At 41.0% G+C, this 27,010-nt stretch overlaps 2 protein-coding genes across 2 annotated transcripts; one reads left to right on the plus strand and one right to left on the minus strand.

Annotated features, from left to right (window-relative positions):
- Nucleotides 1-14,420: 14,420 nt before the first annotated feature.
- On the plus strand, nt 14,421-20,459 carry LOC109627630 (CCN family member 1-like). Its single transcript, XM_020084320.2, has 6 exons — nt 14,421-14,624; nt 15,446-15,659; nt 16,459-16,706; nt 17,377-17,488; nt 17,837-18,018; nt 18,960-20,459. Exons 1-6 carry the CDS (start codon nt 14,574-14,576, stop codon nt 19,263-19,265), a joined length of 1,113 nt encoding a protein of 370 aa, XP_019939879.1. The 5' UTR covers nt 14,421-14,573; the 3' UTR covers nt 19,266-20,459.
- On the minus strand, nt 20,460-25,894 carry LOC109627629 (ATP-dependent RNA helicase DDX39A). Its single transcript, XM_020084319.2, has 10 exons — nt 25,594-25,894; nt 24,374-24,581; nt 24,116-24,243; nt 23,554-23,830; nt 23,153-23,271; nt 22,210-22,341; nt 21,899-22,008; nt 21,391-21,535; nt 20,918-21,065; nt 20,460-20,715 (listed from the first exon to the last, which is right to left on the minus strand). Exons 2-10 carry the CDS (start codon nt 24,579-24,581, stop codon nt 20,699-20,701), a joined length of 1,284 nt encoding a protein of 427 aa, XP_019939878.1. The 5' UTR covers nt 25,594-25,894; the 3' UTR covers nt 20,460-20,698.
- Nucleotides 25,895-27,010: the final 1,116 nt, after the last annotated feature.

Consider the following 27,010-nt stretch of genomic DNA (forward strand, 5'->3'; position numbering starts at 1 on the left):
ATCTGTCTGTTTGCAATTATTCATGTCATGTTTTCTCCATTATTGATAATACACTCAAAAAGGGTCATTAATATTTTCAGTTGATGAAAGTATGAAATGATGTTCACTTGATGAAACGATGTTCAACTTTAAAACCTGCAGCTGCATATAAAAAAATGCATTCACTGAATGTGTGAGTTTGTAAAAGGAATAAATCTGAGAAATTCTGGTTTGTAAAACTGTATTCCTTTCTCAGCTGCTATATTTTACAAATTATCATTCATCTAAAGGTTTTGTGTATTTGTGCCAGGTTCAAGGTTTGTAGATTGTAACTTCAGTGTCATATACACACAGGAAATTTGTGTATCTCTCCGTCTTTGTGAAACCTCACTGCTGAAAACATCCCTGCACGTATTTTAATTGCGCATACACAAAATATCTCTACAATAACAAACCTTCTAAGCAACAAAACATTTTCACAAATGCACAAAATATTTCTACAGCTGCAAAACTTCAAGATTTATTCACAAACTTAATTTTGACAGACATATGATTTTCTCACTTTAAGATACATGTGTACTATTTTTTCACATGCACACAAAAATGTGATTTACAATTATAGCCTTGGAAAATACAAATAAACATAATTTCATAGATTCAAAATATTAATGACACTTATTCAAATACATTGTGTTTTTTTTAGATTCCTCAACTTGATCCATTATTCATAATTATTTTCCAGAGAGCAGCAGATCGTCAATTTCTTGTTCACAGTCCTGGTTGGCCTGTAAATCCAGAGCAGAGCATGAGTCTCTTAAGTGCTGATGTGATTTACTTGTCATATTAATAGAGCGAGACTGTGAGACCTGAAGCAGTGGTTCTTTCATCCAGTACATGTATATTTATGGCACTGGTGCTGGTGCACACTTAAAAGTAATGGGGGTAAACTCAGAGATAATGTAAGAGCAGTTTTAAAAAATAATTAGGTGTATGGGTTCTTTTCAGAGCAGTGTGGGGTAATTATGTTGTGGTGATAACTTTACAACCAATGTTTATTTATGGTGCCACAGTCATTTTAAATGAATGAGGCCAAAGCTAAATGGTGGACTGTGTTTTTTCTTTTATTCAACAAGTTCTAGTTTAAATTTAGTACAACACAGGAGCTGAAAGTATTTCTCATATCAGCAAAAGTTATACTGTGAATTCCCTGTGGGTTTTTTGTCAAAAACAAACAGTTATATTCAGTCAAATAAAGTTTTCTTAGTGTTTAATATCCTGCATGGACTCCAGGCTTTACAGTGTGACAAATGTTGCAAGTGTTGCAAAAACAAAATTAATTCATCGTGGTGGCACTACTGCAATACAATTTTCTGTGTGTTCTGCAGTGTGTGTGGACTGTGATGAGGGTTTTGTTTATGTCTAAGATGTGATGAAGACAATGCTATTCTACTATTTAGCTGTAGTCTGTCGAGTGGGTAAAACCTTTTTCCTCATCTGAGTAGAGTCCATACATCAAACACCAAATCCCATAATTCCAACCAAGTGAACCCCTTCTTTCGTCTGTTTAACTAGCTAACTCAAATAGCGACGTTACAACTTAGTTGATGAAGTTTGTTGGTGTTTCATTAATAACATGAAATTACTTCTTCATTTTCCAACACTGAACAAGCACTCATTTGTATGTGACATCCCTGTGACTTTGTGGCCTGCGCTACAACTCAACCTCTGTCACACCAGTGCTATGAGCAGAATATGTAACAGAATAGGGGCTCAATGACAAAAATCTAGCCCTATAACACTACTACTGGTCATAAATTCCAAGGAGTACCTTTAATTGAATGGACTTATGTCATAGATTATCTATCGTGAACAACTGTCTCTGGGCAACCCAACAGGAAAATAAACTTGGGCCCTCACAGTCATCTGTTGCTGCACTCCTCACACAGGACTGTGGACTGATTGGTGCATATAACTCTAAAAGAAAACATACCATTAACAATAACATTTGATACATCCATTCATATGAAGCAAACAGTGTGATCTCCTGTGCTCCATTTCCAAACAGACAATCTGTCCTGGAACAGGAGTTCACAGCTGCAGCAGAGGCAGCGTTGAATCATATTACTCCTGGGTACTGACACTTGACTATTGTCTGACTCACATCCATGAGCACAGAGAGACTTGACTGTAGAGCCACTTGTGTTCCTTTTGCAGAGATGGCATGAGTTGACTGAATGACCTCAATCATATTAGCATGAGTTGTGAGAGTGTTGGAATTGATACCTGCTAAACAAGTGACACTTATCTAATGGCTCCCGCCCACTCACTGATCTGGTATCTGCCATATTGTGGCTGCAGAGGGGCTCAAACCCCTTGTCTGGCAGGAATAAGGTAAATCATCTTAGGGATAATCAAATTTGTATTGCATACCCTGTCCTTGCTACATAATTGTGAACCACATTACAAATTGATGCATGTCAACAACAAGCCTCTAAAGCTGGTCAGGACAGTGTGAGCAGGGAGCGTTGAAACAACAGCAAGTGTAACTGTGGGTTATGTGCTTGGAGCTTATCAGTAAACTAATAGGAATCATAGACTGTATAAAAAGATGGCAGCTCCACAAAAGTCCAGCCAATATGTCCCTATCAACTCCTGGTGGCTATTGGCAGTAGGTAAATCCTGCCCTCTCCAAATGCACCAGACGGCAAAATTCATATCCGGGATATATTGGCTTCATTTCTGGATAGAGGGAGGGAGTGGAGACACGTCGTCCATCTTTCTAGTTACAGTCTACGATAGAAATTCAAACCAATAAACTGGGCAGAAGTGGGGACTGGTTTCACCATTTTAAACTATGGATCAAGAGGGGGGGGCATGTGGACAACACAAGCTATGCAAACCAGGGCCTGATTAACCCTGACTGGGTCGACATGGGCGAGGATGTGTGATTGTTGAAAGACCAGATACAGCTGGAGACATCATGTGATAGGAGGGACGGAACAAATAGCTGCAATAAACCACCATGGAGGTTATGTTTTCACCATTAGTTTGCACCATTACACAGAAACTACTGGGCAGATACCACGAAAGATGGTGAAGGGACGCTTAATGGATTTATTGATTAAATTTTAGTGCAGATCTGGATGAGGGGGAAGATCCAGAATTTGTTTCCCCTTTTCACAGGGATTCATCTGTGGATCTTGATGATGTTCCATGATACTACTCCTACCAGTGTCAACAACTGATGAGCACATGTCTGGTGCCACAACCCAAATAGTTTTTGTGTAAGTAATTTGTTTTTCTCTTTGGGTGTTAGGTCTACCATGAACAAACCAAAGCACATGCAAAGACATTTGCTTCTTAACCCTGAGACTGAAGCGATACCGTTTCAGAGAAGGAAAAGAGCTATCAGCTTGTGCCACAGAGCGATGACCATGGATAAAACCATTCTCTTTATCTTTCTTTGTATTGCTGTTGAGGCAGAAATAGCGAAACACACATATATAAGCAAAAATAAGAAATGGAGAGATGCTCAAGCTTATTGTAGAAAAAAATACAGTGACCTTTCCTTTGTTAGCAGCCAGAGGGATCAAGACAAGCTCATGAAAGCTGCAGGTAAAAGCAGTCCTGAAGGATGGATCGGTCTCTACCGAGAGGCCGACAACATCACCCACTGGAAGTGGTCAGGAGGGGGAGACCTAACATATAAAAACTGGCATAGTACTCAACCAGATAATTTTGACGGAGAAGAGTATGCTGTAGAAATCTGGTCTCTGGCCGGGAAATGGAATGATGATGGGATGAATCGATCCCAGCATTTTTACTGCATCACAATTCCCGTGGTGGAAATGACGAAATCCTGGGAGGAGGCTTTGGAGTACTGCCAAGAGACCCAGACCAAACTCCCCAGCTTGATCTCGGAAGCGGAGCGTATTCATGCCCAGAAAGCGATCCAGGCTCATCACATCACTGACCCTGTGTGGATTGGCCTACGTTACCTGAATGACCGCTGGCTATGGATAAACAACGACTCTCTGACATTTGAGGATTGGCCCAAAGGAGATGCTCAAGATCACCAGTGTCCAGTGCAAAAACGCTGTGGTGCTTTAACCAAGAAGGCCACGTGGGAGAATCGGGACTGTCAGGAAAAACTGAACTTCATCTGTGTCTGAAAAATTCACAATATTCTGGTAAATTTGCTCAAAATTATATAAAACCTTTAATATTCTCTTCATTATTGTAATTTATCACAGAAGAGAAACTGCAACCTATAGAATATGGACACCAGCAGCTGTCAATAGACACAAAATGTAATTAAGTACAGATACAATTTCAACATCTAAAGTAGAAAGTAAGTAAAGTAATTATTAAGACATCAAATAATTTTGCATTGCTTATTTGTTGTGCTACTTTTATTTTGTTTTCTGGTGACTATACTGGGACAATTGTAATTTGTGTTGAGATAATCTTTGATGCCCTATGCTGTGATAATAATCTTAAAAATGATTTCTAAACTGCAGCTCATCGCTCAGTGAGCAGAATTCATCATAAACAGATAATTGGCGAGAAGGAGAGATTACACGACAAGATGACATTTTCTGATTTGGATTTCTGATAATGTTAAGAATATGATCCTGTACACGCCAACATCACACCGCTGCCAGTGGACGTTGGTGCCACGCATTTGACTCAACTCTCATCTGCAGTTGAAATTAATCCCATACAAAACTTCACACACAACAGAAGGGTAGATTGCTCCCTCTACATTCCATTGTAATCTGTAAATTTGCACTATATGTTTGCATGTGCTACATTTACCATCTCTCACTCCCACTACCCCATTTTCCCTCTTCTTCTTTTCTTTGTCTTGCAAGTGAGCACAACTGGTCTCTGTTATCCACTTTATATGCAAATAAACACGTACGTCATTTTGTGTGTGCAGACCAAATGATGTTGTTTTTACCCAGTCCGAGTCTACAGATGTGTGCAATGTCACTTGTGGGACAGAATTCAAGTAGACTCAAGAGGGACTGAATAAATGAATGTGTGATGTGGTGGCCACAAACAAATCAATGTATGGAAGTGAAAAAAGTGTTAAAACTGTAGAGGGTCAGAGGACATTGAGTCTGCAGTCCTTCATATGAGATCAAGGATGCATTTTGGTTCACATGGCAAAAAGAATGTGGCCACATGCATCTCAGACCCCCTCCCAATGTGGTTTGAGTGATCAGATCTCAAGATGCATTCAGGACACATTTGGGTGCGTTCAGAGTTTAGCGTTGACCGCTTGTGATCAGATCACTCAGGACGAATGTTAATACAAGGTCTGAACAGAGTCAGACTTTATTTGACCTGAATCACTTACTTTACTTTTCAAAAAATGATTGTTTCATTATTTACTCAGCACTCTTCATCATTTGTTTTTCCGTCTTACAACATTGAATAGAATAGATGGCTTGTTTATTGTTGCCACTACATTAGAGGAAAGGCAACTTCAAGGGAAAGGTTTCATTTAACAGACCAACAGATGTATCTTCATTGATTTCACACAAGTGAAATCAGATGGAACAGGAAACTCCCTGGCAGCTGTAGAGGTTGGAAATCCCTGCTCTTTATCTCTGTGTCATCACCCAACTATTACATTAGTTTTTGTGTGCGTTCACCTGTGGTCCACCTCCTACAGCGTTTCTCAGAGCGAAGGGAGGAGGAGAGCTGCCAAGAGTCTTACAGCACTGTAAATTTCTGTCCTCTCCCTCTGTCTGGCAAAGGAGGCCTTGACACAGAGATCAAGTACTGCAGAGCTCCTATTTAAGCCTCCTATTGTTTGCTTTGTGCAAGCTCAAAATAAATACTGTATGAAACACTCCTCTGTCTTCACGCAGCATTAAATTTCATTAAACTTCTACTTATACCCACAGACACTCAAACCCTAAAACATCTTCTGTAAAAATCAGGAAAGTATTTAAGTACATTTAACACTACACTGGCCAATCATTATGTTATGAAATACTTCTGAGCAACAGCTCTTCAAATCAAAGGAATCCATTAATTCCCTCATTCCTTCTATGTTTCCATTTCTGCAAAGAGAAAATAAAATATATTGCACGTCTCAAGTTGTTCGTGGTATTACTAACCGAGGCCTTCCTTCCAACAGAGTTCTTTACCTCTGCACTAATCACTGGTGCAAGGCCTCAACCAATATCAGAGGAAATATTGCTTTCCAAGGCAGCTCTCTAAGATGCTTACCTGAACAATCTCCTGCTGCGTTCTTCATATGTGAAAGGTGAAGACATTTGTGAAAACATCTAAAGAAACTTAGAGATGGTTTCCTGTTTCTGTATCTTACTGATACACCAATGGAACAATCCAATCTTTATCATTCTATGACACAAAAAAGTGTTTTATCCATCATGCTACTTAACCCCTGACACTGGTTCATATCCATGCTTGACAGTCTGTGGCATATTAATGTCTCTCTAAAAAAAGTGGTGTGGATATATTATAATTTATTTTTTGGTAAGCAAAAGACGGCTGCATTGTCCTTGATGCATTTTTGGCCTTCAGGGTTGCTGCCTCTGTAAGTAGCTCAAGGTGTCCGGGTGAGTGGAATAGCCTGTTTTTCTCGGAGGCGGTTCTCTGTCTTCATTTTAAATTAAACATCCCCTCTCCAGCTCATAAATTTGCTTACATAGCCCTCACATGCACACCAGCCCTCGTGGCTCGTAAGACGTTTGTTCATTCACTTATTTATTCATGCCCCTCTGCTCACATTTTTGTCTCAACGCTTTGCTCAAATATCAAATTCACGGTGAAACTCAATACAGGTACAGTACATAGGTGTATATGTGAAATACACAAACAAGCACTTGCCTTAAATCAAAATATGCCCCCCCCCCCCCTTGCCGAGGGATAAGTGGTAGGAATCGTAGCAGGAGCAAAGGAGGAAGTGAAGTGATGCACAAGGAGGGGGTGTATGGATGGATGGGTCAAAACACTGTCAAACTTTAACACTGGAGACTGTTCTTATCTGTTATTAGCATGACTCCGATCAGTTTATAACCTTAGAAATTGTGTTTATTATTGCAACCATGATAAAGAAGCTCCTCTAACAAAGCATTTAAATGAACCTAAACTATGAGCTCTCTCTTAAACCAACTCATTTTTACATCTTAACCTAATCAAACCTTAGTCAGTGCTTCAGATATCTTCTTCAAACTTTGGTTTGTAACAGATATAGACAGCACAGATAAATAATCAAGAGCACAGGCTCAGTACATATTTTGTTCTTTAATTTGATCTGATTTCTGGTCAGTGACCTTTAACCCTCCCCTCTGTTGATGTGAGATTTGGTCTGGTGTTCACAGACAGGTGATGGTGTCTGTTTCTGATGCTCTTTCAGTTTATTTTATCACAGGTGTCGTTACTGTACTGTTCATCACAGCTGTTGCAGGTATTGTCAGACTATACTTTCGCAGTATAGTCATAAATTGCCTGCATTGAATATGACTTGATTCTCTTCAGGTCAAGCAAAGTTCTCCAGTAATTTAGATTTGGACTTTTGTTATGAAACACAATGAAACACCGTTGGTGATTTTCTGTTTGAATGGACATTTTTCAATCATGGACACTGCCTTGTTTTGCTTGTTTGGATTTCTTGTTTCATTTTGAAATGTCACTCCTTGTGTGTCTTCAGCTTTATTTCCTGTCTCTGTCCTGTTTCCTGAACTCAAGATCGTCGGTACCTGTTCCTAATGTGTTTCACCTGTGTTCCGGTATCCCTGCCCCCTTGTGTATACAATCTGTTTAGTTCCCCTTTTAGTTCTTCTAGTTCAGTAACCTAGATGATCAAATAGCCTCTTTAGATTTTCACTTCATTTCCTCCATAATTGAAATTTGATGAGCTTCAAGCCTCTGAGTCGCTATCACGGCAGCCTAATGTGTTCAGCTACTCCAGCAGACCATGTACAGGTCTTTTCTCTGCTCCTCATGGACAAAAAAATGATGTTGTGAACCTGTCAGGGTAGACACTCTGCAGAATGAGAGCATTCCAAGGGAATTCCTTCACCACAACAGCGAAGGAAGCAAAATGGGAGTAGGAAGCTGAGAGGCTGCATTTATCTTCATAAGACCCTCATTCCGTCAGGGTAGAGGGAAGAGACGAGAGGGAAATCAAGGATGGAGGGAGAGGAGTGTAAAGAGAGATGTGGGTTATCTGTAAATGTTTCAGACAGAGATATCTGTGTTACTCTGCCGCTGCTGAAGGAAGGTTGGGTTCGTTGTCAGCGTGTAGTGCATCTCCATGATGCTTGGGGAGAAAAGGATGTGGAAATGTGAGAAATGGAAAGAATTGATAGATGAGGAAGGGGAAAAGAGGAGACTTAGCAAGAGATGGGATGCACAGCTGGGAATAGAGGGAGAGAGATAGGAGGGGGTTTAGCAGTGACAAAGAGTGTCTAAGATGTAAATCAGCACAACTTTATTGACATTACATTAGCAGACAATTAAAGATAATGTCAATCTAGGTATAAAATGAAAGACGAGTATAAAATATGGAAAAAAATTGACATGGCAAAATAATATGTGTGTCCTAATGTTTACACTAAACATAATATGATTCCACAATTACAATATATATAATGTACAATTTATGTGGAACAACAGCATTCTAGTGACTGTCTGAGGCTATAAAAGCTAATGTGAGAATGCTAACATGTTCACAATAAGGCTAAAATGCTGATTTTAAGCAGGGATAATGTAAAGACCCAAGAAGTTAAAGTTAGGCTAGGTCCGCTGCAGTGTCATTCATGCAGGTAGGTGTGTGTCTGCAACTTTATAAATTCATGAAGCCTCGCTGGTCTCGCTGCCATCGAGGCTGTTATAAGAGCACCGTGCTGCAAAGGGCTCAGAACATCAGCACTGTGGTATCATCTGCAAACATAATGATGGTGTTTGGAGTTTTGGAGTACAAGCACACAGTCATGCCAAAGAGAAATAAAGAAGGGGGCCCCAGCACACGCCCATGAGGAGCTCCTGTGCTCAAGGTTAAGATGGGGGGTTGTTAGTTAAAAGGTTCAAAGAGTGCGTGATGTCAGCGTAGAAGAAATGTTGTATGGAAAAGTTGTTGATGCAAGATGTGAGATGTTCAAACATTTCCTGAAGGACACATCCATCAAAAGTCTTTTGTTCTTGTTACACTGTACTCCAGCACTACACTGTGGTGAATATTTGAGGCAGGTAAATACATGGCTAATCACTGCTTAAAGGGAGCTGAGAAGCAATGAACTGATTTTTGTGCATGGTCTAAGCAGCGCAGTTGGAGGCCGGTATATGTCTCCAGCCGACATGAGATCATTTGTTTTTCAGTGTAAATTTTAACTAGATATTAATTACTGAGGGCTGAAATCCTAACATCCACTATACTGTACATCCCTCTCCACACAGCAGCACATGTGGCACAAGCTTCCATATTTATGCTTTTAAAATCCAATACTCCCATATGGGAAAGGAAGGATCAAGCAGCTGGCCAAAGGGTAATCCCCCAACTCCCAGACGAGCAGGATGATTTAGGTTTACCAGTCTTCAGGCAGTGTTGCACCTCTACCTGGGAAAAGCTTTTTCCTTCGCTGTCAGTCAGCTGCTGTGAGCTCCAGTAAACTGGTGGTGTGGTGGGGTGGGGGGTGCAGTCTAATCAGGAGACCATGGGTGATGGGAGACAAGTGCGTGCACCGAATAAAACCAGGTTCAAATATACTGCACTATGCTGTCTCTGTGTGTAAAAAGACAAGGGAGAGGCTCGAAGAGGTGAAGAATATAGGTAAGGTGAGTTTGAGAGGTTTAGTATAGGAAATTGATGGCAAATAGGGTTCGAGAGAGAAACAGGTGGATGTGGAGAGATGAGTATCCCTCATTAGCTCTGCCACCTACTCACAGTCTGTTGATAAGAGTTTAATTAAAGATGAAGGATGCTGAGCGAGTGAAGGAGGGAGGATGAAGCAACAACATATTGAACAGTGATGTAGCCGTGGTCGCTCACAGACCTGTAACCCTAGAACAGGTGGGAATGATGTTCATTGGGTTCATTGGGTTCATTGGGTTCACGGTCTGTTGGGCTTTCCTGTGTCTGCACTTCTTGCCAAGCATTAAATCAAATGTAAATATTTTTGTAACCTGTGGTGTCTGGCTCCATCTTGTGGAGAGTTAAGGAAAATCAGTCAGGTTGACAGGGAAAAATACTTGTGAAAAGTGGATAGACGCTGATGTTTTGACAAGATGTTGGAGACGATTAAATCCCAGAACTAGAATGACACCTAGCAGAGCACTAAGGCCCAAACGCTCCCTTATGAAACCACATTTAAATTCACATAGAACCAGATTTTATTGGATCTGCATCAAATTGCACCACTCATAAATACCCCTGACCCCTAAACATGCCTGATGTTTTTCATTAAGATCCATGAATTATTATCTGAGAAATCAATGAAAATATTGAAAAATGCCCAAACTCATATGTTAAAAAAGTGAAGAAAAAAAACATTTCCTGGATCCGACCCCTGATCTGGATCTGCACTGAAATTTGATTATTTCTTCCCTAAACCTACCACATCCTTCAAGCAGGTTTTGTCTTAATCTGTCCTGTAGTTTTTGCATAACCCTGCTAAATTAGAGACAAATGCAGACAAAAACATACCTTTAACTGGTGTATAGGTAATTGCAGGGTTGATCAGAGACATGTTTAATCCAAACAATTCTTATAAACCATACTCACAGGAGAAAATAAGTATGTGATTCATTATTTTTGTTCCATAACTTCCACCAGGGGGAGAAATTCCTCTGAAGAAGTTGTTTTTGACTCCACTTGTTACAGCCAGGCCTTTTCTCCTCTCCAGAAAGCCCAGTGCTGCACTATCACTTACATAACTTTATGATACTTTGTGAAGTTGAACTTCACAGTTCATTAACACAGGAACCATATGCCAGATTTAGCACATATCCCATACCACATTATGATATTACAGGAGTGTGGCGTGTGGGTTATGCACACAAACGCAGTCTCACTCGTAGCTTTCCCAGGCTTTTCAGTGTCTGACAGGGAAAGACAATAATCAATAATTGCTCTATTATTTTTCTGTTTTACACATAAACACAGAAACCGTTCTCCTTTGTGTTGCCTCTAACTCGCACATGAATGAGGTTCCCATATGCTTGACTTTCTTTCCACAGCAGCAGCAGAGAAACCATGCCATTTAAGGACCCTGTCACCACCACTCGCACTCTTTCTTCCTCCCTTTTCTCTCTCAGGACCTTTCTCCACAAGTCTCAATTTCATACTACCATTTGGATAATTGCATTGGAATTATATTGCATAACATATATTTCTATATGTCTGTCTGAACGTACTTATGTATTTTTTCTAAATATATGACCTTAGTATCATGTAATTTGGTTCATGTGACCTTAAAAGTGGTGCGGGTTGAAATACCAGCAGTCTGTTTTTGTGTGAAATACCATACAGCCAGACTGCCAGACCCCATCAGGGCAGACCAGACCAGGCAGCAGGGAACTTGTGCACTCCTCCCCTTGAAAAAACAAACTCTGTTACCATGAAACACCTGTCACCCCCTCCCTCTCCACACTTCTACACCCCTTTTTTTTTTTTCTCTCTCTCTCTCTCACCACCATCTTACCTTCTTTTAGTCACTGCTGTTTCCTAAGACCTGAAAGATGTATGGAAGACTTCATTAAAACGTCAGAAAACAATTAGACCTATGTTGTATACTATGTTGACTTGTTTACTTCACTTTATCCAAAATGTTGCCAACCTGCAGGTGATGAGACACCAACAGCACACATGTTAATGAAAAGGTAGATTTACATCTGCAGTGTTAGTTTACTCCCATGATCCCGTGCTGCTTCGCAACATCATCAAACTATGTCTTTTCTTCTTGTTGTTGTTTCTGATTTGAGACCCCTATAGTGGCCAAAGTTACATATGTGTGCATGTACTGTACATTTCAGAGCACCCAACTACAATTTACACATTCTTTTTCTTTTCTTCAGAAACGTTATTTACGTCTACCTAAAAAGCCTCGGCTTCACAAGAACATTTGTAGTTGTCTGTAACTAAAACAATGCAGACTTAACAGAAACATTTTTAAAACTTCTCACAGACAAGTGCTGACCTACAGTAAATCATTCCCCTATCTTAAAGTGACAGGTCTACTTCATCTAGTTTCTACATCTCCGTCAAACCAGGGCACCTGTGATGCTTCCTCTTTTGTTCAGCATCAGTGGAGAAGTTGAAAACAGAAGCAGTCACAGGACTTTTCAGAACTCGGCCTGCACCATGACCACCTGTGGATTAAAATAGATGGGCCGTGACTTTGTCTCTAAGGTCACACCATTAGAGCTGTGACTGACAGATTCCTGAGGTGGTTTCCTTTTTTAAATTGAGAGTCATGACTCTAGGCCACCACCTCTGCTGTGTTTTTCAGTGAAACAACAGTCAAACAGGTAGCTGCAGTGCACAGATAGATTTCTTTCAAGTAGATTCAGAAGGAAAATACTGCCAGCTATGTCAGTTAAGATGTCATAGTTTTCTAACTTTGTTCTGTAATGCGGAACTAGTTATTTTGTTAAATATCTGTCATATCTGTTAAATATGAAGCTGTTGCCAGGATACTGTTGGCATAAAGACAGGAAACAGCCAGCCTAGTTCTGTACAAAGGTTATTAAATCTCATCCTAACCCTCACTTATTAACTCATTATATATTGTCATTGCCAAAAGGGTCTTAGCTGAAGAAGAGGGTCATCTATCTGTAGCACAAGTTATTCTCTCAGTGTATGATGGGAATGTTGTTCTAATCTAATCGTTACTTTTAGGGTTGTATTTGTCACACAGTGTGCAGTACATTGTAAAGTACAATGGCACTTTTGGTTGAACACATACTAGGGCCTAACAGTCCCCTTATGATTCCCCATTTGAATTCACTAGATGCAGATTTGTATTTGGATCTGCAAATACTCTGATACTCACATCAGTCCCCTAAATACTGTATGTATGATCCATGGTTTGAAAATTCACCAAAAATGGAAAAACCTGGATCCGCCCCCTAACATGGATCCATTTGAAATTGAATGGGCTCTTCTTTGGAACATGCCCAACTCGTAAATTAAATTTTATGGAAATTTTGGGGGAGTTGCTACTTAATAACAACAAATGCAGACGAAAACATGGTGGAGATAAATACAGTTTATGCCATCTCAAAAGACATGAACAGAAATGTAAATACATTTTAAATAGGCACATTATAAAAAGCACATTCAGACCAGAAAAAAACATACACAACTTACTGAGAGCCGACAGTGATGCACGTTTACCTTTTTAAGCTTGAAACTGAATATGGGGTGTTGATTATTACCTCCTGGCTGAGAAATAGGTTTAACTAATTTGCCAGAGAGTTCCCAGCACCTCACATAATCACAGCCCATGTGAGAAACCGTGTGAGATGTTTGGCCTTTTTTAAGTCCAAGCCAGAACTTTGCAAGTACAGACATTCATAGCAGGAACCTGACTTCCAAACCTCTGCATATCACATTTCCTTCATCAAAGGAGTTCTCTGTGTCGGGGCAGGTGTGGCTGAAAACCATAAACCTGTGGTTGAGGAGGAAGACAGCGAGGAGGAGGAGGTGGAGAAGGAGGAGGAGGCCAGCCCTCATGTGAGCTGCCCTTAAAACAATAATCCTTCTTTCACCCTCGACTCCACCGACCGTTCTTTCCAAGTGATCGTATCCTCATCATTCCCATGTCAGCACCATGTGGTTAGAAATAATAGTCAGAAAGAGCCAGGCCACCTGAATTCAAGATGAAGCACATGGGGAGCAAAACAATCAATACCTACATTTAAAAAATATGGAAAACACATTTTCTCAGTCTGTGATGGAAACCAACAAAGTTCTCTCTGTCTCTGACAACTGCTATTATCTTGCTATTTTCTTAATGCACTCCACTTTAATTTTCTACCCTGGCACCTACATTAGTCTGGAAAAACAGAGAGACTTCCTCCCCCTTCTCTTTCTTTCTTTCTTTCTCTCCTTTTTTCCCCCCAGAGGTGGAGGTCTTAACCCCAGCTGAATATATTTACTGAGTGTTTGGAGAGTGGAGGCCACAAAAGCAGGAATGTGCCTAAGTGTGACTTGAAAGCGGCTGCTGCATTTTAATTTTTAACCCATAAAATAAATACAGAGCGGGTCCTGCACATTTTTATGAATGGCTGCATTCACATCCAAAAAAAACACGCCCACCAATCAGAAAATGACCCTGGCGATAGGGACCCGCCCTCGTGGAAAAGGTCCGGGTTGTTGCCTGCGCGCTGATTGGTTAAAAGTCTGGTTGGGGGCGTGGTGTCTCCAAGGCTCACAGTGGGTATAAAGAGTTTAAGATAGTTTATTCCGGTAGAAAGACAAGGACCAAGGTCCGAATAGAGAACCAGAGTCAGAGAGGAACTACCTGAGACTAACGTTCAGGGGACAGTAGTTTCATCTCAAGGTTTTGTATTTATTTGTCATTTTTGCTGAACATTTTCTTAGGATAATCATGGCATCACTGATCTACCTGACTGTACTGACAACAGCCGTCATCACACAGGTAAGATGTTATGTTGTGGTTAAACAATTTTAAAAGGTATAGATTGTTTTGAAATGTTCAAATTCATCTTTGACTTACAGCATACTCACCTCCTGATGAAAAGTATTTATATACCATGTATCGTGTTTTAAGACATCTTAATGGTATGAACTGCTGAAGATCTTAGTCTGCTTAAAAAACAAATAAAAGGTTTGGGTGAGGCTGTGTCCCTCATCCTCATCTGTGTTTTGTAGTAATAAAGAACCCAGTCCCTCTGAAGTTGCCTGTCCTTCCTGGTAATAAGCATGTCTACTCATGTCTTACTTTTGCAGCCACAGTGACATGTTGATTCCTACGGAGTGGAACAAGTTGGCTCTAGTGCCGCTGTGATGACTCAAATCGTGAGGCAGCAGTCAGCTGGGTATAAACCCTGCAGCTGTCTAGACACTCAGGGACGAGTGGCCAGCAGTAACTTAACTTTTACTGTACCACACTGCTTTGTCTGTGGAAGGATTCAAAATGAGAAAACCCTGAGGAGGCTAAAAACCAATGTGCCAGAGCTCCACCACACTGGAAGAAAAGCTGAAAGTGGTGCACTGAACCACCCTGATGATGATTTAAACTCTCCAGTTATTGTCTGTGAATTTTCTTTAATCAAGTGGGTGTGGACATTGCAAGACTTTCTAAGTTTTGGCAAAGAATTACAGATATTTGATGAGCATGTATGTGCTTCACTGTGCAGTCTTTTTCTCTTCATATTTGTTGAAAACATAACATGACCTTGACGCTAAATCATGGCAGTCTCTCTCTGATGACCTGAACTCCTTCTCTCATCCCTCCAGGTGACTGCTAGCTGCCCACCAGTGTGTCACTGCCCTGCAGAGCCTCTGGTTTGCCCTCCTGGGGTAAGCGCTGTGCCAGATGGATGTGGGTGCTGCAAGGTGTGTGCCGCACAGCTCAACCAGGACTGCAGCCCCATAAGGCCTTGTGACCACCACAAAGGGCTGGAGTGTAATTACGGCAATGATGTAACCATGGCCTGGGGCATCTGTCGAGGTGAGGGAGGAAGGAACAATGTAAAGCTGGCAGGGGAGGAATTTCACTGAGATCATAGCTGACTTGTGCCTAGTATGGGAAAATATTGTATTTGGTGTTAGGTGTTCTATATTTAAAATTAATATGGTGAACGTGATACTTCATATAAAAGTTAAAAGGCCATGAAATGTGTCTAGCAAGGTAGAAAAGATGTCAAGGACATGGATATTAATTTAGCCTGCTTTCCATTAAGTCAAAGGCATCACAATTTGGGGATCAAGGAAGGTGTCACGCTACACATCCAGGAACAGGACATGGGATATTTTAATGAGTAGTCGATGTTTTATGACGATGTCAGGGGGTTTCAGAGATAAAAATACACCCCCCCATCTGTACCATGCCAGTGCTGCCCAACAAACTATGAATAGCTGGTTCTTCCATGCTGAGGACTCTGAGACAAGGAGTCTCACACTTCCTGTCCTTATTTCCACTGACCTTTCCATCTTATCTGTTGTCTGTTGCATTTTGTGTGTTGTTTGTTTTGGCAAAGAGAAGCTTTGCCCAACAGGGTTAATTCCAGATGTTGAAATAAGATAATTCTTCTAAACATACCTGATGCAAGCTGAGGCTCTATCATTGGTCCCTTTAAAGCATGTCCTGTCCTGTACAAAGAGATGCATCTCTGAAATACCTAACCTGTGGTTTGTGCCCACAATAACCTTGTGGCTCTCTGGTTTATGCAAAGCAACAGCCAGTTTGTGCACATCTTACCACACATGATTTGAATGTTTCAGTTGAGTAATAATATGTGTATTTCCAGCTAAATCTGAGGGTCGGTCATGCGAGTACAACAGCAGGATCTACCAGAACGGTGAGAGCTTCCGTGCCGGCTGTAAACACCAGTGCACCTGCATCGACGGCGCCGTTGGTTGCGCTCCTCTCTGCAACAACAAACTGCCCCCAGCCTCGCCATCCTGCCCCTACCCACGGTTGGTCAGGATTCCCGGGCAGTGCTGCTTCAGTGTAGACTGCCACAAGGGCACCTGGCGCCTGCCACCTAAGCATCAGGTGTGTGTTTGATGTAGTCACAATTCATCACCTGCCACTGTGATAACCTCTTGATAGACAATAAGGGAGACGAGGATGAAAGACACATTTTAACAAAATAAATCTCAAACAAGTAGCAGTAATTCCCCATTTTTTTTCTGTTGATCAATTGTTAAATTCAGTGTTAAGGGGCTTTATATGCAGTTAATATAACATAATGTTCTCTTTGGATTCAAGGATGAAGTGATTCCATTTTGGTGTTTAAGGGTTAAAAGTCAAGTTCACTAACCGTAAAAATCATGTTTTTTTCCTTCTGAATGCAATAACTCAGGAACACTTTGAGGCAATTACATCATATTTGGCAGAAATGCTTTCCTGTACTCATTGATAAAGTGGTTAGATGGTAAAAGGTCAAGGTCAGTGGGACCTCACATTTTTTCCACACAATGTGGAAATTGTTTTAAATCCTCCTCTTTCTGGTAGATCAAACTATAACTGTTTGAGTAGACGAGATACTGTTGGATCAGATACTTCTTGCTGTTAGAGAGTGACGTTTCTCTTTCGCCCGAAAGTAACCCCTTGGTAACCAGGGCATTGTGGTGATAACATTGTGAAGAGCGCACAAAAGACAGGCGTGGCCGCAGCACAGATGAGTTCCCAACAAACAACACGGTCTTATCTCTTATCACAGGTGTCTCCACCAAAACACCACCTGCCCAGACCTGATCAGGCTCTAGCCAACGAACTCGCAGATGTGAAGTCCAGCGGTTGGCAGAGTGAACATGGCTACAAACACCTGCCTGGTGAGAGAACAGGAAAAAGCTTTTATAATTTATCATAACAGTTTTTTTTTCTGTTAGTGTGGGTAGTTAAGTGCTAAAATTTCACTGACACTGAAATCATATGGCTGCAATGCATTTTCGGGCAGTATGTAGTCTGATTACTTTGTGTATGAGTTTTGTTGGCCATAATATTTGATTTTGTGATGCAAATATTATAATAGTAATAACAAGAAACTATGAAATACAGTTTTTCTGTTCTCATTTGTCTTGACCCTCTTATTGGGGTTCTGACCCCCACGTTGGGAAATACTGTTCTAACTGTTGTGTATTGTTTCTCTTTTTCTCCCTGCCTGCCACCTTTTCACACAGTGTGGAACCATCTGAAGGAAAATAAGTGTCCAGTGCAGACCACAGATTGGTCCCAGTGCTCTCGCAGCTGCGGGATGGGCGTCTCATCCCGAATCACCAACAACAACTCTGAGTGTAAACTGGAGCGAGAGACGAGGATCTGCACAGTGCGGCCGTGCCAGGGCCTGAGCGTCCCAGCCAAGGTGAAGTAGACTGAACTAAAGGAGAGGGAGACAGAGAGCATAGGTCAAATAGCTACGTTACTGCCAAGGGAGCTTCTTATCACAACAACTTGTCTATCAGACAGTACAATCTGGACACCTTGTGATAACACTTATCAAGAAGGAATTTTTTCACCTTTTATTGAGTCACGTCTGACAATGGAGAAAAACTATACCTGTTTGTTTTTGCTGTGCCTCCTTGTTTCCCTCTCTCAACCAAAAAGAATCAGACCTGCGTAGCAAAGAATTAAAAAAAAATAGATGTTCTGTCCCTGAGTAAATATGCTTTGAGTGCTAAAACCATCTTTATCCCAAGCTTAAGAACAGAGATTATCGTAGCGGTACTTTCTGGAAGCTCCACATCCAGTGGGAACTGGGCAGTGCTGATTTACTCAGCTGTGTTTTGGTGACAGGCAGGCGCCTTTTTAAATATAGTCCCCCACCCCCGGCATTCCTGCCAAGCAACTGTCCATAGCTAGGCCCCATCTGTGTACTCAGAGTCCAGGGAAGTGGTGTGTCTATATTAATCCTCCATGTTGGACACACACCGACAGCTCTTTCTCTGCTCTGCTGAGTAAAAGCTATAGTGGCAAGACAGGTGTATGTGTGTTTAACAGAGAAAGACACTAAAATGGTAAATACAGGTTTAATCTTAAAATGAATCACTTAAATCTAAAAATAATCCCTCGCTCAATCCCCATTTTGGCACAACAAGATGAAGTCTGGTCCGTGAAACTAATGAGTTTGCGTGCAAAGCCGCTTAAATCTGCTTCTGTGTAAAAGGACAGGACAGATATGTGGCAAAGCTTCTAGTTTTTCTAAAATAAAAATATTCATTTGGCTCATTTTGGTCAATTTCTCCACTGAAGCCAGTTAGGGACCACACTCAATGTAACCCTATGATTTTTATCATCCAACCACAGAAAGGGAAGAAGTGCTCCCCAACCCAGAAAGCCCCTGAGCCCGTCCGCCTGTCCTATGGAGAATGTATGAGTGTCCGACTGTACCGACCCAACTACTGCGGTATGTGCACGAACGGAAGGTGCTGCTCGCCACGCCACACGCGCACTGTACCTGTGACCTTTGCCTGCCCGGATGGAGAGCGTTTCCAGAGGTCGGCCATGTTCATCCAGTCATGTAAATGCAGCAGTGACTGTGGCCACCTCAACGAAGTGTCCCTTCCTCCACAGCACTGGATGTACGGAGACACACATAAGTTCATAGACTAGTACTGAGGATTTTTTATTTTATTTGAATGTGATCAGGTCGACCTTCTTGATGAAGGAAGACGCTTCAGGACGAGGGGTCATTTTTCTCATCTGGCTCCAAGTGGGTGAAGACCACAGGCACCCATCTGACGACAGAGACTGCAGGCGGGAAGGTTTAATTCACAATCATGAAGGCAACCTTGTATGTGTAATGTATGACCAGAGTGGATTGTACACTTACCCACTCCTGTACAAACAGACGAGGGACCTAAACTAGAGCCCTGAAGCACCCCTTGACTTCCTCCCCTCTGGACCGATTGGTGGTTCAGGTGTTGGGGATATTTTATTAAGACCCTCAGATTAGCCTGAGAAGTGAAATGCTACCAGAGCAACAATGCACTTTGTTTAGCACTGAAACTTACTGAACTATAACTTTTTGACTGCATCGATAACCTCAGATACTGAGACGGTAAGGTCTTCATATCCCAAGACGCATTGCTTGTTACAAGCAGCAAAATAATCACTTCTGCAGTTTTTCTGTAGAAAACGTAATGAGCATAATGCAGAAGGTGGACTAAGTATATTATGAACATTAAGACAGACTGCATCAACTGTGCTGTTTTTGACATGCTGGCATATTAAGCCATCTAGAACTTTATTTACACACAGCAACAAATGACGCAGTTTCCTTGTGGCACTGACTATAAAAGATAAGGAACATTATCTGGAAGTGAGTGTCAGCAGGGACTGGACCAATGCCAACCCTTTTCCAGGAAATTGGATTTCTTGTTTGTGCATTAAATGCAAACTATTAGTATTGCATTTTGGATCAATGACACTGTGGATGCATTTTCTTTATTTAGATCCAAGGTTGTATAAGGGTCATTAAGACACCATAGTGTAGCTGTCATAAGTTTTTGTTGGTCCATTCATCGGATAAAAATGGCTGCAGGACTCAGGTTTCATGTGGTTTTATTTAACTCAACTTGTTCAGTTTCAAATGATCCTACCTGGCAGCCACTTCAGTCATCAAGTGTTTGGGAAACAGTGACTGTGTATTGAAAACTGCGACAACAGCACCCTCTGCTTGTGAGAAGAATTACCTACAGTCAAAAGTGATGACACGGATTGTGTTTAACGAGGGTGTTTGTGTCTTTTTCTTTAATGCAACCTCTGATACACTTACAAGTGCAAATTAAATCTAACAGCATCACATGAGGTATAAAAAGTTTATTTCTTTAACCCAAACAATATATCCATGGTAGAACAAGAAAAACACTAAAACAAGCACCCCGCAAACACATAAAAAAAAAAGAAGTGGTTTACTTTCATGAACTTGCAAACAAATATGGAGGGAGGGGGACTTTAAAATTAAACATTGAGATTTTTTACTCTCCATCAAAACACAGCAACACCAAGATTCAAACACAATCTTCATTGGAACGACTTCAGGCTCATCTGGACTGTTCAACTGAAAAGGGAAAACAATAAGGAATTATAACATAAGGCATGACCACTGCTTTATTTCTCTACCATATTTTCTCCCCAGTGACACGGGCAAAAAGCCTTGAAGAGTTGTGAGATGACGTACACAAAACAAATGGGTTCTTCGAAAAACCTGTTGCTTACTGAAAGGTCAAGTGTAAGAGGTTGTAGGAGATAAGAGAACTTACTGTAAGAGGAAATATCAATCTCCTCTGGTAGCTCTGCTACATTGACCTCAAAGCGGTCCTGGACCTCATTCAGGGTCTTAGCGTCTGTCTCATCTGACACAAAAGTGACGGCCAGACCCTTGGTCCCAAACCTGCCAGCACGAGCCACCTGTGGCACAGAGAAAAAAGTTTGAGCTTACAAGAGGCTCAACTGAAAGGAAACAGAAATGCCACAAGTTTCTATACGAAAGAGGAAGGAGTCCGACTCTATTGTTCAGATCACAATTTCCTGATTAAGTAGCATTAAATACTTCAAATAAACACAGGTTGCTGGTTCTTTATACAGGTGTCATTTATAACCTAATGAGGATTGTTCGGGTAAATTTGGTGCAAGCTACAGACCCCTTTACGAGAATTTTGCTTGTATGCTTTGGAAATAAAAAATGTTAACATTTCTCAAATGCATGACAAAATTATGTAATAGCTGGACTGACTCTGTGGAGGTACGTGTCAGAATCTTCTGGCATGTCATAGTTGAAGACGATGTTGACTCGCTCAATGTCCATGCCTCGGCCGAACAAGTTGGTTGCAACCAAGATCCGCCGCTGGAAGTCTTTAAACTGCTGATACCTAGATAACCTGGGGGAGGGATGGGCAACAACAGGAAAAGTAATAAGCAAGATATTATATTGCAGTTCAAGAGAAGATGACTAAGAAACTTAACTGCATGCCTCTAATATAATCTTATCTTCTAAAACTGCTTGTAAATGTATCTTTATAGTTCATACTGCCCAGTGGACCAACTCAACTACAATGCTGATGTTGTAAAAGTTTATTATTAAAACGTTTAATTGATCATTGACTCTAAGATAAAAACTAATTACAACACAGTGATATGATGTTTCCTTATGTTTTGTCATTCTGAAGATAGTGAAATTGGCAAAGCGCCCGTCAATACAGATTTAGCAAAAGGACGATCATGGCAGAGAAATATAAATCTACCTCTCCTCCTGTGCCATTCCCCTGTGGATGGCAATAGCAGGGAAGTTCTGCTCCACCAGCAGCTGAGACAGAGCCACACAGCGATGAACTGACTTCACAAAGATCACCACCTAGCAGGAGCCAAAACAAGACGGTTGCATTTTTTACTGGGAAAGGCATAAACAACAAAATACGCTGGAATAGCAGGACAAGAGGAATGACATTGTGGTTTAACCAAAAATGTAAATGTACATTTAAATTTCTTTCAGAAAGACTTTAATATGTACATAACTAATTCTGAGTCATCATCTAAGACTGATTAGAAACTGTACCTGGTTGAACTCGAGCACATCGAGCAGGTCAAAAAGCTTTCGGTTCTTCTCACTGTCCTTCAACTTGCAGTAATACTGCTGTAAGCCATGCAGAGTCAGCTTGGTCTCGTCATCCACAAACACTTCCATCGGCTACACAGCAAAACAGGAGCAAAATGTTGCATGTCTCTCTCAGACACACATTAACACACGTAAACACACATCTACAGACCACATCAGGAAGCCTTGAAGCATGCATGAAGAAAGTAAGGAGCATTAAATGAGGGGAAAACTTCATTAAGAAGTCTGCAAACTTCTTTCTGAAGTTTACTCTGATTCATGTTTTGCTGAGCTTTACGTATGACAACTCCGTACATAAGGCTTGCCCCAAGTTTTTAACGGATGAACTGTCCCTGGTGGCCCGCTGAACTTGTTCTCCTTACAGCAGAGCCAGAAGGGGTGAATGTCCTGACCAAGAGAAATCTGTTGAGGAGGATCACTTTCCCCCTCTCATATGGCCACTTATGACACTGACAGCCACAAGTGGGCAAAGCTACAAGGGGTTTCAATACAAACACAAAACTGCAATAGCCATGAGATGACATGGATGAAATAATGTATTTTAAAAAAAAAAAAGCCAAGCTCACTTCTAACTTTTATGCCACCACTGACCGTAATTAATGTTTGTAGTAATGTATATGTGCATAAAAAGGGAGGAAACTGTTACAGCTACCCGATCCTAGAAAACGATGACATGTAAAGTTATGCAACAGAGCAAAAATACCAAGTGAAAGAAGCTCCAGCATTCCTGAGCTACTTGGAAATTATTAACACTTCTTTGATCAATCAGATTGAGTAAAGGTAGGAACACTAATAAAACAAAAAACACTTCTATCTCATAATATTTATATTTTCTCAGCTTGGCGCGGTTCAATTTCAAGAGTCAATCTCAATGATAACTCACATCCTGCATGAACTTGCGGCAAACAGGGCGGATCTCCTTGCTTAATGTTGCACTGAACATCATAACTTGCTTCTCATGGGGTGTCAGTTTGAAGATTTCCTGGACGTCACGCCTCATGTCTGTGGCACAAAACAAATAGCACTCCCAAAATTAAATCTATTATTTACAAATAGTAATAACTATAAACTTGTTCATTATTTCTGGATTTAAGGCAGCAGTCTCACTAGTTAATGTTTAATTCGAAAACTGTATATTACAACTAGTACTAATGGATGACTTTGAGATATTTTCACATTAAATCCCACATGATAGCTTTTGACCAAATAAGCAGATGAGATACAGCCAAAAGGCCGAGGTTTCTTAGGCGACTTCTGTACGACAGATTTGTTCCTCTCACTCACCGAGCTGCACCAGCATCTTATCACACTCGTCAAGCACAAAGTGTTTGACGTTCTTCAGACTGAGGGTTTTGTTGCGAATGAGGGCCAGGGTACGTCCTGGAGTTCCCACGACAATGTGAGGGCAATTCTTCTTCAGGACATCCTCGTCCTTCTTGATGGCCATGCCACCGAAGAATACTGACACCTTGACAGTGGGCATGTACTTGGAGAAGCGCTCGTACTCTTTGCTGATCTGGAAGGCCAACTCTCGTGTGTGGCACATCACAAGTACAGACACCTGGAGTGCAGGGAATAAGAATATTAGTTTTACTTCCTCAAGTCCTAATTTCTCCAAAACCCCTATACAAATGGATCCATTTTGTTTTTCAACATACTAATTTTTGAGCAGGAGAACTGCAAGCATATTTTAACTTCTTTAACGCAAGAGGTCTCAAGACTGACAACAGCCCAACATCTGACAGCTAACACAAAATGAATTCAACCGAATCACACCTTGAAACACAAAGTATAAAAACATATAGAAGATGTATTAGCTTGTTAAAAAGCCCAACAACCAACTCACCTGACCATCCACAGGCTCTATCTGCTGCAGGGTGGCAAGTACAAACACGGCTGTCTTTCCCATACCAGACTTTGCCTGACAGAGGATGTCCATGCCCAGAATAGCTTGAGGAATACACTCATGTTGGACTGTAAATAGAACAAATGGTAATCGTGAATGTTTCTGTGGAGGAGCAAGTCTCAATTGAAAGTGTTGCGCTGTTGGTTTAAAACGACGATTATATCCAAGCCATGGTTTTGACCTTTTAACAACACTCACCTTCTGAGGGATGTTCAAAACCACAGTCAACAATGGCACGGAGCAGCTCTGGTTTCAGGAGGAAGTCTCTGAAGCCCGAGCTGTGGATGGATACATAGGACCCCTTCACCTCCTTCTTGTTTGCCGGGGTCCCACTCTCAGGGGCTCCCTGCGGCTCCTCATCCTCCTCATAGTCCAGGAGTTCATTATCAACGTCGTTCTCAGCCATCTGAATGTATTACATGTAAATTGGAGGATCTCATAAATTTACTCAGAATTTGTAAATAGACCATGGTGATTTAAATCTATTTGAAATATAAGAATATAATGAATGAATCTTTACTGCTTACAGTGTATTTACTCTCACACTGCACACATTGTCTGCTTTTACACTGTATATACTAGTTTAATTCCATTTTATATTAGGTATATTCCTTACACTACATTATTATCATTACACTTACGTTTAGCATGTTACTTATTACTTACTGATGCCATATTTATCTTATGTGATCTGTTAATACCATTTTATTGTTCACACTTCTACTAGTACTTACGTAGTACTGTCCAAAAGTTAATTAAAGGGCTTTGTTAGTGATTCGCTGTTAACCAAATGGAATGAGCAGAACAAAGTTTAGACACTAGCTTCATGCCACAATGATCGGGAAACCCAAGTCTGCCTGTTGACAGCAAGGTCCTAGCATCGCTCGGAAAAAACTAGAAGGCCGCAGCGATGGTTCACATCAAAATGAATTAATTGTTGTAGCAACATGATCTTCTAAATCGACATTATATGAGGACGTTGAGAGATTTAAGTTGAGCTGACTCATACACAACAGCGGACCGGTGGTGACCCGGCGCACTCACCGACAATAGATTTCTATGGAGTACCCTTCATTCAAACCGGCTAGTGAGCAAGCTAGCGGCTAACCGTGGATCGGGACCCACGCGTTACTTTCCAACAGCTCCTCCAGCATCGCACCGCTAAGTTCGCGGTATTTTAAGTGACAAAGAAATGTAGTTATTTACCAGTGATGAGCAGCTGCGGCAACTTGACCCACTCAAATGAGAACTGTCTCTCAAAATTAAGCTAGCGGTGTTGCGGCTAGCGTGTTAGCTACCAAAGCGAATTTCCAAGTCGCAACTTTAGCTCCTGCGGCAAAGCAGTCAAAACGTTTCATCGCTGATAACAACTGAGCGCTTAGTTTGGTGTGAAAGGTAGAAACTCTTCACAACGTTACCTCGCTGTGGTGTTTTTCTGTCCCGCAGATGTCTGTGATCGAGCAGCAGAGAACAAGCAAGTGTCCACACCGGAGCTCACATGGATGCTGCCTTCAGGGACACTTCGGAGAAAGCGCTCAGCGTTCGCTGCGCGGTGGACCAATGGCTTTACAACGTTTTTGCACAATAATAACTACATTAAAAAACGCAAAAAACATCATGGTGCTACTGTTTTTAATAAGGTCTGGTCAAACATGTTTATTTTCCTATAATCTATTCCTACAGGTTTCTAAATTGTCCGGTCCGAATTCGTTGTATTCTCAACACACCATGGGAAAGAACACGTGAAGGCATCAGTCGCAGGACAACAGTGCTGAGGAAACGACAGCGTCCAGTTCTCTGCAGCTGTGATTGGACAGAATCACAAAGGTCAGGTAAAGGCTCAGAGCTGTGATATTCAATGAGAGGGAATTATGCACTGTTATGTCTATCACTGTTAAACACGATTACAGTATGTAGAGTCACCTATAGAAAATGTTTCCCACTAAACCTGCAGTGTGGAACTTTTGTCTCCCTTTTCTGGCAGTGAGAACAATCACACAAACTTTCCTCTCACACAAGGAAAAGTCAGACTCTTGATAATTCCTCTGAATATGAAGTTGCCTTTTTTATCTGAAGCATCAGAAACTTTTCCTGGACACTTTCTTTTTTCCCCCAATATAGGCACTTGTTATAGGCAACTGTGTCTCAGTCACCACGGCTGCTCCCCTCTTCAGCTCTGGCATGCTTGCTGGTTGACATAAAACATGTTGCTACCAGTGAGCCAGGGGCAGGAATGTTGCCACAGACACCAGATATAAAACTATGATATACTGTGAAATACTAACAGATTAACCTGGAACCTATAGGCCAATTTAACACAAGGAACTCGTGTAGCAAGGCCGGAATACTTTGGTTCAATGTAAAATTTAAATGTTCCATTAATTGATTACAGTAGTCAATTAATCATCTCAATGATTTTAGCAGTAGAGTATTGGTGGGTTTTCAGTGTGTGAGGAAATACCACAACTGCCATGACAACAGGCTCTGCGTGTTCAGTTGACAGAAAACTTCAAATATGGGCTTTCTGTGACTACAACAAAGATGTTAATTAAGTAAAATTTAGGATATAACTGTTTTTTATTTTTTTCTTATAATTTTATAATTCTATAGAATCATTTGCTTTGTTAATTAATGTCTTGTGAAAGGAGGCATATTGTATAAGATTATTCTTCTTTATGCTCCTTTCAAGATTGGAGATTTTGTGTTTGCATAAAAAATGTTAGTTTGGTCGATGAATGAAATTAACTTATGAATAAAAAATACATATGCATAATTTTAGTTTACATATGTCAAATAATACCTATTTTATATACACTATATATTATATATACGTTT

The sequence above is a fragment of the Paralichthys olivaceus genome, chromosome 8, assembly GCF_024713975.1.
Source record: "Paralichthys olivaceus isolate ysfri-2021 chromosome 8, ASM2471397v2, whole genome shotgun sequence".
Classification (NCBI taxonomy): domain Eukaryota; kingdom Metazoa; phylum Chordata; class Actinopteri; order Pleuronectiformes; family Paralichthyidae; genus Paralichthys; species Paralichthys olivaceus.